Source organism: Anser cygnoides, chromosome 3, assembly GCF_040182565.1.
Source record: "Anser cygnoides isolate HZ-2024a breed goose chromosome 3, Taihu_goose_T2T_genome, whole genome shotgun sequence".
Lineage (NCBI taxonomy): Eukaryota > Metazoa > Chordata > Aves > Anseriformes > Anatidae > Anser > Anser cygnoides.
In genome coordinates, this window is record NC_089875.1 from 73300853 (window position 1) to 73315160 (window position 14308).

A 14308-nucleotide genomic window follows, 5' to 3' on the forward strand; every position below is an offset into this window, starting at 1 on the left:
TGGTATTATAAGAAACAGTAGACATAGGCAGGCCACACAACATCAGAACTGAATTGTGTGTTACTGAAGAAAAGCAATTTGCATTTATAGATTTAAAATGTTTCCTCCTTGTAAATATTTCACCATTTATGAAAACATTGTCACATGACACTAGTACAACACACTATTGTCCAAAATCATAAAAGAAAAAGTTACTGAATGTATTTGACAAAGATAAATAATCTAACAATCTAAATGCTTTATAACATTGAAATTAATAAAATATCCTCATTATCCTCATTTCCTTATGAAAGTGGAAATGGAAGAGACATTGATATGATTCCTTCCCCTTTTTTTTTCTTGAAATAAAATGTTCTAACTCAATAAATTCAAGACTGATACGAAATACCTGACAAAATGCAGTATTTGACTCATTCAAAACAAAAAGACAATGCTGTTGGCTTTTCTCTAAAACTTTCCTTTGCAGAGAACTTCAAAGTTTTCAGGCCTTGCTCCAATTTGGTATGATGTTATATATTTGAATATTAAAAGTCCTTCAGAAAGGTCAGGTTTTATTCTGTCCATAGATCTTAATAAGACTCTCCCATCATTCCTAAGCTAAATTTAACTGAAAGCATATAGTACTTGAATTGTGGCTAAGAGCACTAATACAATGCACAATCTTTTCTACCTTTTTGTGTATTTGGCCATATCCCAAGGAATATATATAATCGCATGCTCTGGGGGTAAAAACTGGTTGAGATATGTCACAGCAGCAACAAGTTCTTCGCTAAGAATCCTTTCATGCTTTCTTTTTTCACGTTCCTTTGGTGAAAAGAAAAGGAATTTATCAGTACTTTCATTAACAAACATATGTAACCTGTACACATACATATATAGGTCTGTGTATATATTATAGACTGATACACTCTAACACAGACTCTTTAACCTAGACTTAAGTGTTACCTGCTTGGTATGGATGAGGTAGAAACAAGACATATACACACAAAAATAGTAAATTATGTTCACACAATACACACAAAAAATCAGAAAATGAGCATTTGAATTTGAAGAACATCAGAGTAATATCAACTTACATTAGTAATATTTTATTAAGTGAAATAACTGATAAAATCTGTGAAAAATCACAGTGATACTATGTATCAGCAACAAATGGGGTATAACTGTAATAAAATCAGAACTAGTAGTAGGTATGCAGTGTCAGGCATTTTTGGTACCTGTGTTCAAAAAGTCATTCCATTTATTTCCTAGGTATATTTTTTTGGAAGAAATAAAAGGTCTATGGGAGAAACAAAAACATAAATAATGTCTTCTAAACTAAACAGTAAATATCACGAGTTCTTCTCCAAGTAGAATATCTTAGACAAGGAAAAACAACTGATAAAATCTAGCAAACATTTTGTCTGTTAAGCCAATAAACAGTTAACCAGCAACATTAATTAAACAGTCATACAGCAGCATTGCATGCTTATTTTAAAAACAGACTCACACCCCTCTTATGCATTAGTACATTCTCAATCAATGCATGGCACTATCTCAATCATCTTAGAGCAAACTTTGTCACTTTTTTGAACGCCTCTGAAAAAAAAGCTGAGCATGAGTAGTTTTACTTCACTTCAGTGGTGTATTTGAATGTTTTAGTCATTAACAGAAATTAAAAGTGGAAGCTGTACACCACAGCTGGCACTTCTGCAAAACTAGTCTAACTGCACTACAAATGGAAGAGAGAGTAAACTAAATATTTGACAAAAGTTAGAATTACATTGCCATTCTCCAAGCATACCATATGTTTTGGCACTCTGATAATATGGCTTTTCTCTCAACTTAGTCCAAACTAAAACCTATGTTGAACTTAGGTTATAAAAACGGATTTAAATACATAATTGCAGCCATAAATAAATAAACCCAAGGAAAGGCTAATTCATATGTTACTGATTAACAAACTTCTAGGATAGACAGGTAAAGTATGAATTAGATTTACATTTAATCAGCCTTTAAGAAATCAAATAATGAAAGTACTGGAGACAAAAATCATTAGCATTTGTGTAAAAGCAAGAGCAACATGCAGACAAAGGTGATTTTTTTTTTTTTTTTGAGGGAGAGAAAGAGATGCATTTTCAGCCATAGTATCAAAAGGCCTGTGAATAAAGACATATAATCATTCACGTGTCAAGGCCATGTGAATCTACTCACACTGTGATAATGGCCCTTGAAAGCTACGGCTGCAAGAGAGAAAATCATTTTCTTGTCAACAAATGCTATCCTAAGTTGATTCCACAGACTCTTGGACAGTCTTAGAAGTATTGCTATGTAGGAAAGCTTCTAGAAATAAAAAATAGGTCATCTAGTTGCCATCTATTACTATTCTGGGTTTTAAAAGTCTTCCTTTTGTATTTTCCCTACCTTTTTTCATACTAGGAATGGATCCTACATGCACATAAAAGGTCCTTTTTTCTACTGAATACAGTTCTACATGATAAATGAAATGATAAATAGCTTTTTTTTAAAGCCTAAAAAGTAGTAAGATATTCAAGCAAAACAAATCAATTTAAAACAGAATGTGGAAGCAGTTCATTAAAGAGGAAACACTGCGTAAGATATAAAAGATAACCTTTACTGTCCAGCTATCAGAAGAAAACACCAAATAAAATGACAGAAATTCCAGAAAAAAATCAAACTACACAGTTTGCATCTGCTCTAGTAAAGCTGCTAAAATGTAAAAAGAATTTATGGTTTCTGCCTTGTAGAAAATAAAACTAATTTTAAAAACAGGTTACACTGTTATTCTCTTGTGACACCATATTCAGATGTTTGAGATTTATTTTCACTTATTTTATTAGAAATTCTGTTTGAGACTGGGTAAACTCCCAGGGTCTGGAGTCCGTTCCTCCTCTCTTATTTAAGCAGCCTGGTATACCTCCCACCTTCCGACAGCAAGCTCAAACCTGCCTGGCTGAGATACCGTGACACAAAATGGCTGGATCAGAACAGGAAAACAAAAAACCAACCACAAACACAAAATATAATACTCAGAATTACAGTGCCACCCAGAATCCAGGCTTTGGCTACCACAGCCTTCCACACAGCAGTTAACAGAATTAGTGCAGCAATCAGGAAGCTTCCCTGTAAGCCCACCCCTGCTGCCACTGGCACTGCCCATTAACCAGCATGAGATGCTTCAGCTTTCTCTCCTGCCCATACACCCGTGCCTCTACCAGACCAAACAAAGTGAAATATCATTTACCATGATATTTCAAAAAACTCAGTCATTTGTGTCAAGAAACCTACAAAGTTTATAAAAATGGAAAACACTTTTTTTTTTTTTTATTTGGAAGGGCTGCAGTGGAAGCTCTTATAAAAATACATACACTCCTGTGTAGGATTAGATTTATGAAGAAAATATGCCACTTACAAGCTAACGTTAGTTCAGAGTACAAACAAAAGTACACAGAGACTCCACAGAAAAGCATTTTGTATTTAAAATAAGAAAACATACAGAACATATTCAAAATATTGTACCTTCACAAGATTCAAAATAATAATGGGAGAGCCGAATCTTTGAAGCATTTGGTCAAAGTGAAGAGCAGCAACATGCGCAAAAGGATCTGCTTGGTCAACTGCAACAGATACATATATTCAGGATGACATTAAGAGAGCTGTAGAGTCACTTAAATCATTTTCCCTTAAATGTACTCTTCACAAAATAATTACTAATTCTCTATAATGATATAATTACATATTCTTCTCTTTTCATGCAAAAGCTGTTAAAAAATCCTCCTTTTTCAGAAATGGAAGTGACTTTTTAACCAAAACATTTGTGAGATACTTACAAAGAGCAATTATTCTGGCCCCATTATATTTAACCCAGATGTTTTCCAACATTTTCAACAGGTTCAAAATTTTATCCACAACCCTTTAAGATAAACACAAGTAACTGTATACAAACCAATCAGCACAAAGAAAGCTGACATTTTTAAATGTAAGTTTTTCGTATTCCACATCTGACTGTGAAGTCTAAGTTGGGGATTTTTTTTCTATTCAATTTCATCAAATGCAGCTGTTTATACAGTTAAATGTTTATATGCCACTATGTTTATTATAAAGAACTCTGTTTACCTTAAATTATAGCCTCCCATAAAACAAATGCTTAGACAGTTTATTCATTTTTACAAGTACAGTTTTCATTTATTCTCTCAGGTGTTCCATTAGGACACAGTGCTAGCCATAACCTATTACAAAGAAAAATTTGTACATACGTGTTATGGGTGGTTTAGGCATCATAGTTGAAATATCTTGAGACCAGTACAAAGGGACAGATCCTCGAACCTGAACATAGGAAGAATAACTTCCCGCAGAAAATGACATAACCGATGCATCATAAAGGATTTGTTCAGTTTCCACTTCATTAGCAACATCACCCTACAACAAACAGAAATACACACATGAAATAGACATGACACTTCAGAGCTGCATGCATTATAGAGAACTGATCATTACTGATGGAGCACAATTAAGCTCTAAGACACCAAATCATGGTAGTGACAACACAAATGAAGGCTGAATACCCATTTATCCCTAAATGTATTTGATCTATCTTTTTCTATTTGAGAAATAACATTACTGATGCAAATAACATAAATGCTAAAAAGAACTTCCAATTAAAAGTTACGATTTTAAGAAAGCTTTATTATCTGACTTTAAAATGTAGTGATGGTTTTGATAACATTATCTATTAGCATGATTTACAACCAAAGCCATAACAACCCTCTAAACATACCAGTTCACTAGTCAGCCAGGTTCATGTTTTCTACGTTGTTAGGGGACAAGGGCGAACTACCACACAACACTGCGATCACACTTATTTTACCTCACAGTTTGCTCCTCGTTTCAGAAAACGTGTTCCAGCAAATTTGCTTGATCTTCTGGCTATCAGAGTGACATATATAGGGCGACCATAAATTAGCAGTTCTTGAAACAGAAGTTAAGGTTTACATGTCATACGCGATTTTTGTTTGCTTAATTCATGTGAGCAAAAATAAATTCTAGGAAAAAAATGGGGTACAAAACATCTGTTCTACTAAAATCTCCTTATAGAGATGAATATCACTTCCAAATTTCTTTTGCAGTTGGGAGAAAATATTGCCTTTTTCAACAATCATTTTGGAAGCATTTTGAAAAGGGAATCTACATCACAATACACCAATTCCTCCTCACAACATACAGAAGAGAAGTATGTCTATTTTAACTAGCATTATACTGTTGATGATTAAAATCTAACATCCCTGTAATACACTAAATTCTTATCAACTAAGATACTGAGATGGCATTTCTTTGGAATGAGATATGCATTTGGGTTTTTTCTCCTAGTACTATTAGGTAAATAGACCCATTTTAAATAATTGCTAGAGAAGTCATCATCTTCCAATCGAAACAGAGTAAAGTCAAGAGTTTCTGCAAATCTCACTTACTAAAAAACTATTTTAAAGGGGATTAGTTAGAGGGCATTTCTATGTCAGCAATTCAGTTCTGTTTAGCTTTTCTGCCCTTTCTCAAATATCTATGAAAAATACAGCTGAGCCTTAAAATCTTCTCAAGCTCTTTATTACTGAAGTCCATGCTTACAAACAGTGCCTCAGTGAGAATATAGTCTACTTGCATCACAACCATATTAAAAGAACATAACCATTTTTATCCACAAAGCCTAGAGAAGTAATGAAAATAAAAGGCAATCAATAATTATAAAATTAAAAGGTGACCTTACAAAGAAATAGTTCAATGTATTTCACACATTCAAAGTTTTTAAATCAATAAACTGCCATTAGTTACAAGGGTAAAAGGATACTTGATTGCCCACAAAATCCATGAATGATGTACAGCAGCCAGTCACGATGAACAGTATTTTTTACTGCCTCCAGCAGCTTCCCATTCCACACATACTTTTCGTAAGGTTTACTGCAAATTCCAAATACACCTAGGAAGTCATTACAATGAAACGGCATTAACGATTAAGAAACAAACTCAATTCCATTGGACTGTTTTAAAACATGGGGTCATTGGACCTTTATTTTTATTTACCCTCGGCTGCAACCCAGCATAATATCTACTCATATCCTTGACGTTTGCCAAACACAAATAACATTAAGCACTTGCTGAAGCTCAGAATTTATTGAGATGTAAAATTTTTCTATGGTTGCCAGTCACTGTAGTACTTGAGTGTCTTCAACACACTGTGCAGAAGTTTCTGATCCTTCCAATACTAGAGAGATCTCTGCATGGTAACGGAGGATTTGATAATAAGAGAAAGAAATCAAGTTGTGAATTCCAGTTCAGGCAAAAATACTCTCAGAGGAGGACTATATAAGCTTTTCAATTCTGGATCAGCTCTGGAAGACTGTGAATAGCCTTTATCCCCTTTAAAAAAAAAAAGTATTTTATCTCCCCTTCTTACATAATTTAGTCTGGTTTTCTTAATTTGCACTGACACTAAGAAACGCAGCTATTGTTGGGCTGCATATGAAAATTCAATTTCCAATATATCTGGAACCTGAGTCTTTACTCATTTCAGAAATTAGAATATTATAGGTTTAAACAAGTAAAAAAAAGTGGTGACAAAAATACAAAAAAACCCAAACAACTAAATAATAAATAATAATAAAAAACCAAACACAATTTATTGCCAGTCTGTTCAGATGATTAGTGTAAGTCACAGGATAATAAAACACAGAAACATCAGCTTCAACAGAATGAAATCCAATATTGAGGATTTAGGGTAGGGTTGATAGGGTTGATTTTTTTTGGGGGGGGGGGAGTGGAGGGGGTTGGAAATGCAAAGCATAAGGGAGAGAAAATTTTCATGTCTGATTGTTCATCTTCACAATCTTTTGTCTACTGTGTGTATATCAGCTCCAAAGTGAAGGTTGTAGTTTTCAACTGAAATCAACAAATATTCTTAGGCTTCCTTACAATGCTTGATATAGTACCTTGATCCTAACTTCATACAATTCCTCTATAATCAGTATTTCCCAAAATGAAACAAAAAACGTTTTGTATTTAACCATTTATTGCTTCCTATTCTGTTTGTAATTCAATCCTATTAAGAATCCTACAAATCAGTTAAATAATCAATTGCTGAAAAATGTCAGCATGTTCAATTATCTGCCTGAACTGCAATGTAGATTACCAAAACAATGACTAATCATGACTACAAATTGCATTGTTCAAATTTAAATGTTTAATTGGTACTTCATATAATCTTTTATTAATTCACTACTTTATTGACTACTGATCAATATTGAAGAGACAACTGTTCCTCAAAAGTAAACTTAAGTGGAATATATTCTAAATGTACTCATGACTAACAAAATTTGTTTTATTAGACACATTTGCTTACCACTTCCACCCTGTGCTGAAAGTCCTTCATCTTCAAATATATCAAAACTCTCTTGTCGGGTATGAGTTGTTTCAGTTTTTAATATCTCAAGTGGCATTCTCAGAACAGTAAGATTATACTGAAGGGAGTGAGATAGATCATAGCTGTAACTGATAGACGGTTAACATTTATTAATAATTGTAAATGCATGGGACTTTTCTGAAAGCCCTTACTCTCTATCTATACTTTTATTTAACACAGTACTTATTATATTATCCATTAAAAAATGACATTTAAACAACATACAAAAAATCTGATTCTATACTGGCAAATAGTACAGATGGTTTCCAAAAGAAGCTTTACAAACACAGAATCTGTTTATGCTACAATAGATGAAACTGTATTTATATTCTTAATTATAATTGAAAATTGAACACGGCTTTTGAACAAAACATATCTGAAAACTTACTTCCCTTTGTTCTAAGGAGCAGTCCAGATGATCAAAGCTAGCTATTCCACTAGAAATACCCATATAGAGAGAGACAACCTAAATTTTCAGAAATTTAAGTACCACTCTCTAACTACCTGAACTCAAAGCAGCAAAAAATTTGACTCACAAAAACTTTCTGACCTGAAATTTGTGATTGCAGCATAAATATATCCTAAGACTGGGGACTGATGAATAAGCAAAAGTTGTCCTTTTTTTTTTTTTTTTAAATTTAGTTCCATAACAGTAACAAATGCAGCATCTCATGCCTTTTATACTGACAACACTACACTCACTGCTAAATTTTACAAGCCATTAGGATTCATTTCCCCATGGAGAAACCAAATTTATGCAACACTTAAATCAGAAGTACAAAGAGACTTCCACTTTAGCCTAAGGCAGCATCAGTGATTATTGGCCCTCCAGTAAATTCTAAATATTCATTAACAACCTAAAACAAATTAGGCGTATAGATTTATGGTTGATGATAACAACATCTAACCCACGTATCCACTACATTTCCATGAACAATTAAAATTAAGCTGGTAAATGTGTTTATCAGAGAGTTTTACAAGAAACCTTTCCTTTCCCCTCTAGGCACAACCACCGCAACAGCATATGCTCATCATCTCCAAGCAGATTAAAAATGGGGGTTACATTACGCTAGGGCTGAGAGATAAGAAAAAAGCAGTTTCAACACTGTGAAAACAGTTTTCCTGTGCAAAGCCATGAAACAGACATGAAGCCTGGGTAGGTTTCTTCTTCACCGATACAGCTGTGACATAAAGCCTCTGTTTTCCAAGAGGAAGTATGTTCTAGACTATTAGGTACTTTGGTACTTTTAAGAGGTTTTGTTTCGTTTTGTTTTAGGACAAGGTCTTCTAACTACCACTGCTGGGTTTAGCACAACCCTTCCCCGTTTCTCTACTGTACCAAAAATCTCATGTGTGATAGCAGCTGGGACTAGACATAGCGACTTGTCTCTTCATGAAAGAGTAGGCAAGTGAATCAGTAATGCCAAGACGGCCCCGTGAAAGATATACTCTGCACAGGGTACATCTTAGATTAGGACCTATTTCTGTTCTTTTATTTCAGAATAAAGGCAAAGCTCTATTTCTGTAAAAAGAGATCAAGAAAGAAAAACTGACAGGACAAGCAAATCCCCTGAAATACGCTACTTTTTTAAAGAAAGAACGACTGTTATCAGGCAAGGGTGAACAGTCGTATTTATTATTTATTTAAGGCAAGCAGTATTACATTCTCCCCATTCAGCTTGACTAGAGAAAGCCAATCAAGAAGAGCTGCAGGACAAAAATCACAGTTTTCATAATGAGCCTGTAACAGCACACAGAAATACTGGCAACTGTTTACAGTTTGCATCCAGGAGACATTTATTGTGATCACCTTGCAGAATGAAAAAAAAGCTGAACAATCTGAGAACTGAGCAAAGAGAAATCCCATTATTCTCTGAGCAGCAGAACTACATCAATTTCAGTTCAATGTACTTTTATCTATAACTGCGAGAAAGCAGTGATTCCACAACTCTAATTATATTTTACAACTTCCTCAGCTCTATAATTTCCCCTCCAAGTTCATAGATCTCCACATGGTCTTCATGTGCAGACTGACAAGGCAATATAGCAACAGAACAGATTAGTGCTGAGTTCATACTGCAGCTTTTCTGTCAGTGAAACACTAATTTCAGTATTTACCCTGTCATTAATATTTCTATAGTTTTTCAGCTTCACAGAGACTATATTCTCAATGAATTTCTTGAAGCAGGTTCAAAAGTCAGAGACAATTGACAAACTGTGTGATCATACCATATTACTTCCCTAGGATAACAACTTAAAGATCTTGATTATCAGAATCCAAAAGCAGAATCTTATAGGAAGTGTAAGTACACTATTTTAAAGGACTTAGTAATCCATACTTACCTAAAATAGAAATTGCTAGAAAGGTCCACATTTTGAAAGATTCTCAGATACCTAAAAAAATAATGGAAGTTAAACGGACAGTTATTACTAGCCATACAGACCAAAGTCAACCAGGACCTCAGCAAGTAAACTACATATAAATATTGATTCTTGTTATAAGTTCTTTAGCTATCTAACTGCAATTGTTTTGACAGTCAGGTAATTCCACCAGAATGTCAACAACTGGATTAAATGAATAATCTTTTTTATACAGTGTCTACTCATGTAGATACTCTTTCTTTAGGCAGCTGTAGAGACAGTTGTGTAATTCTGTTTTCCACAAATGTGGGTCAAAATTTCTAGGACTTACACAAGCAAACTCCCAACAGTACTATATAAAAATTAAAGATTTTCATAGTTATTCTCAAATGAACAGAGAAAGAAATATCTAGATCAACCTGTTATACACTTACAAATTCTCAGAAGAAACTCTAACAGTCTACGAAAGATAAAATGGCTGACACCATGGGTATTGAAAAAATAGCTTAGATAATATGGTCTGTTGCACTTTAAGAGGAGAGACTGAGATATACTGTAGATCATATCTTTATGTGGAAACTTTTTTTAATAATTGCCGTTGGTTTCATTTATTACCTGCCATCAGTTTATCATAATCCATCACAACTTCTAGGCTATTCACAGTTGGTAGAGACTGAGAAGTAGTCTACTGATACCATTCATAATACCTGATATTCATAATTCATTCATAATACCTGATACCTGATATTTCATAAAAGTAAAGTTACACCATCCTGACAAAATCAACATCAAGATGTATTTGTACATTTCATACAAGGTTCCCTGCTGATCAAATGCCCCATTTTTTTTCTTCAGAAAGAAGTCACAGAAAGAAAAATGAAGTTAAATTTACCCATTGGTGAGTCTATCACCCTTTACAACACCAACTTCCACAAGATTCTGACAGCACAGAAAGATTACATTAAATCACCTACTCAGAATGTCTTGAAAGGCATAAAACATCTCTTCAGGTGAGATTAACATGCTACAAGTGACTAAAAAAGGACATTAACCCCAAACAATATAAACCCGTACTAGCATTACATTGCTTTTGTAGAGTCCAATGTTTACATTGGATGTTTTGTGCCGTGCAATGGCTAAGATGCAGCTTTGACATGTGGCATGGAGAGGCAGACAAACTGCTCTGAGACTAACAGCGGTAGGTACCCTCCAGGGTACCTACCCTCCAGGCCACAGAACTTGTGTCCCATTCTCCATTCTTCTGAACTGACTTATCAACTAGTATAACATTATTTGAATGACATAACAAAAGGAAATCCATGACCAAAATCTCTAGTTCCAGTTCCTCATTGCTTGGAAAATATTCAAAAGGCACACACCATTTACCAACATAACTTACCTGGCTTCATCAGGATGAGTGACTCTTACAGAGTCATTTGGAATGTATATCATGTTTGTATCTTCTATTTTATATATTGCATGACCTCCAATATCTGCCATTTTTCTTCTTTTAGTTATTAACACAATATAGTAACCTTCCAAAAACCTGACAAAACCTGTTAAAAAAAAAAAGTATTAAAATACCATTAGTTGGATGTTTGGATTGATTTGATCATAGTTAGAAAAACAGTATCAGAACTATTCAGGACTTCATAAAAATATTCTTATTTATATATATATGAATATATATGTAAATAACAATATAGATATAGATAGACTCTTACAGTTCACCCCAAGGTGTTATAAAACAATGTACTTACAGTTGTGGGCTTTTTGTTTGTTTGTTGTTGTTTGTTTTTTTCTTCCTTCCCCCTTCACTGTGTATATTTGCAATATTAGGTAGCAGAGTTAAGACACAGACTATTCCAAAAAAGTTGCTGTCTGCTTACGATACTTGCATTTACTTTTTATATGTCTCTCACTGGTCAGAGTGAAGCATAGCCCAATTACTTCAGACACCAAAAGTCTAAATTTTCCAGAGCAACCAGGAACCCACATTTTCTCTTCAGGTTTATGTATTCTTTGCTGGGAAGGGGCACAAAACAGCGCAAGTGTACAATATCACCTTCATGCTCTCTCTCCTTAACAGTAGGGAAATGTCTCCCAGAATCTCCCAAAAATTAGCCATTCAGAGAATCAAGGGTAATCCTTTCTTGCCATTTATTCTCTCAGGAAATATGCTTGACCCTGCTGAAATCCATAACAGGGAGTGTCTGGCTTTATTGCTTATTAAAAAAAAAAAAGGCTTCTGAACTCTCCACTAATTCCTTAACGCTACAGGGTATAGCCATACTTCTTTACTGAGTTTCTTCTTTGGATATCTTTGTTATATATCATCAGGAAAATGTGTAATAAACCATTAAATGCAAAAAGAAAGTATAAATTCAAATTAAAAAGAGAAATATGTAAACACCCCTGAACCAAAATTTGTTTCTAATACAGTGTAAGTAGTAATACAGCAACGCAAAATTTAATTAACCAATAAATTGTATGAATGAGCTCTTGGAAGATAGCTACTTTGTGGTGTTGCTACTAGAACAAGCCTGAAACTCAGTAACTGCTGCACTGTCAACAAATAAATTTGGAAAAAATAAATCACAATCATTTTTAAGTGCATTTATAATTTCTTTTAGTTTTGCATTATAACTTAAAGAAGGATGAGTAAGCATACTCATTTTCCTCCCTGTCACTGCTGGAGGCTGCAATGTGATCGAATGAATGGCAATTCTTTTCTTCTCCCTTACTACCTGCCATGGAAAAATGTTCTCACCTCCACAAGGAAAGGAGACCCTGCTGACATTATGAAACAAAACCTTCCATTTGAAGAGCTGGGCTACTGACTTTCAGTTCCTAAATAGCAGTCAAAGTTCTTCCTGTATCTGCCAGGTAGTGAAATCACTGAAGTGAACAGTCTTTATCCTTTGAATATCACCAAATGTTATCCAAAAGTCTGACTAGGAATCCAGCCTTTCCATTTTGCTTCGTCCTCCCCATTTAGTAGTGTTTTCTATTTTTAAACACTATACCATCTCCCCCATTCTGGGGCACCTACATGCACCATCTCTGGTTAACAAAGTAACCAGAAAGCAGAGCAAAACGTCTTTTCTGATTATACAAAAAATAGCACTGTCCTCCTGACCAGGAGGCAGAAATAAATGAACTGTTACATTCCCTCAGATTAGATAGGACCCAGACATAAGAGGCCTGGAACACATACTTTACCAGTGCACGATAAATACCTGAGGATTACTAAAAGAGCATATTGCTTCTTAAAAAAAATGTCTAGAAATACTACACCATATCTGATAATCAACACACAGAATTTCAGCTCTCCTGTAATGGTTATGAAGCATACATATAAACATAAATGCAATTTGGACGCAAAATTTTCATTGAACGTGACCATTTGCCAACTGAATAGATTATCAAATATTTACATACGGAACACTGGTAGTTTGTATAAAGAAAGCCAATGCTGTAAGACTATAAGAAGAATCTTTATCTTGAGCCATGTTATTAATACCCCTACATTAATTGGAAACAAACTTCATCTGAGGAATTTCTGAAAAGAAGTGGATCCATTGACAGCTTCTAAATTGTGTTTTGGTTTTTGGGTTTTCTTTAGGGGAAAAAATATAGATGGAAGTTTGCATAATCTAATTTAGAAAACTGTTTTCTTTTTATTTGGTTGTTATACAAAATTTAGGAGCATCTTTTAAAATACTTGCAGTCTCTACCTTCTTTGCCGTTTTGGATTTAGATGTTCAGGTGTATATTGATGTCAATCAGGCACAAAGTATTTTTTGGGGCTGTCAGAGCTCACATTAACATCTACTTTGGAGACATCACCCATCCAAATATTAAACTTAATATTTGACAATAGGGAGGAAAGTAGTGACTTTCAGATGAAGTTAGTTAGAAAATTGCTTCAAGGATTTAATAGCTTCTAAGATAATGGACAGCTGATAAGCATTTAAAAATTTAGTTGACAGTCATACCTGTTCAAACATGAAAAAGAAATATTTAAAGATTTCACTGCAAAATTTAACTAAAAAAAAATACAATTAGTCACCTTTCTGAATAGCGTATGATGAAGAAATACAAGCTAATACAGGGCAACAACTTTGACTTTTATTTTTAAAAAGCATTCTGTGAGCTCTGAAATTTAGGAGACCATGTTCCATGTGAAAATCTTCAGTTTAAAAAAAAAAAAAACTCAAGGGAAGAGAAAGATATACAGTGTGACACAGTAAGTCTCACCTCCTTAAGAGGATAAAAACCAAATGAAACACTTACCTACTACACCAAAAGCAGAGACAGCTCGGGATAACCCAGAAGAGCCCTTCTGCCCAATCTTTGTTCTGTTTCCCAAGTCTAAGCGTCCAAGAAGTTCCCTCACCTCTTGTTGCGTATACACATGCTTTAAAATAAAAAGTCCCTCAAGTTACTGCTTTGGTAGTTAAATATTACTCCATGTCAGAGAACAGTAGAATTTAC

At 34.2% G+C, this 14308-nt stretch overlaps 1 protein-coding gene across 2 annotated transcripts in view; it reads right to left on the bottom strand.

Annotated features, from left to right (window-relative positions):
* Positions 1-14308, bottom strand: part of FIG4 (FIG4 phosphoinositide 5-phosphatase) — a 69461-nt gene that overhangs the window by 46162 nt on the left and 8991 nt on the right. For both annotated transcript variants that reach the window (XM_048081129.2, XM_066993167.1), the window contains exons 3-11: positions 14108-14231; positions 11211-11367; positions 9794-9844; positions 7391-7539; positions 5843-5971; positions 4868-4968; positions 4257-4419; positions 3520-3617; positions 671-804 (exon numbers count right to left, since the gene is read on the bottom strand). In XM_048081129.2, coding sequence (XP_047937086.2) covers positions 671-804; positions 3520-3617; positions 4257-4419; positions 4868-4968; positions 5843-5971; positions 7391-7539; positions 9794-9844; positions 11211-11367; positions 14108-14231 — 1106 coding nt within the window. The remainder of the gene's footprint in view (positions 1-670; positions 805-3519; positions 3618-4256; positions 4420-4867; positions 4969-5842; positions 5972-7390; positions 7540-9793; positions 9845-11210; positions 11368-14107; positions 14232-14308) is intronic.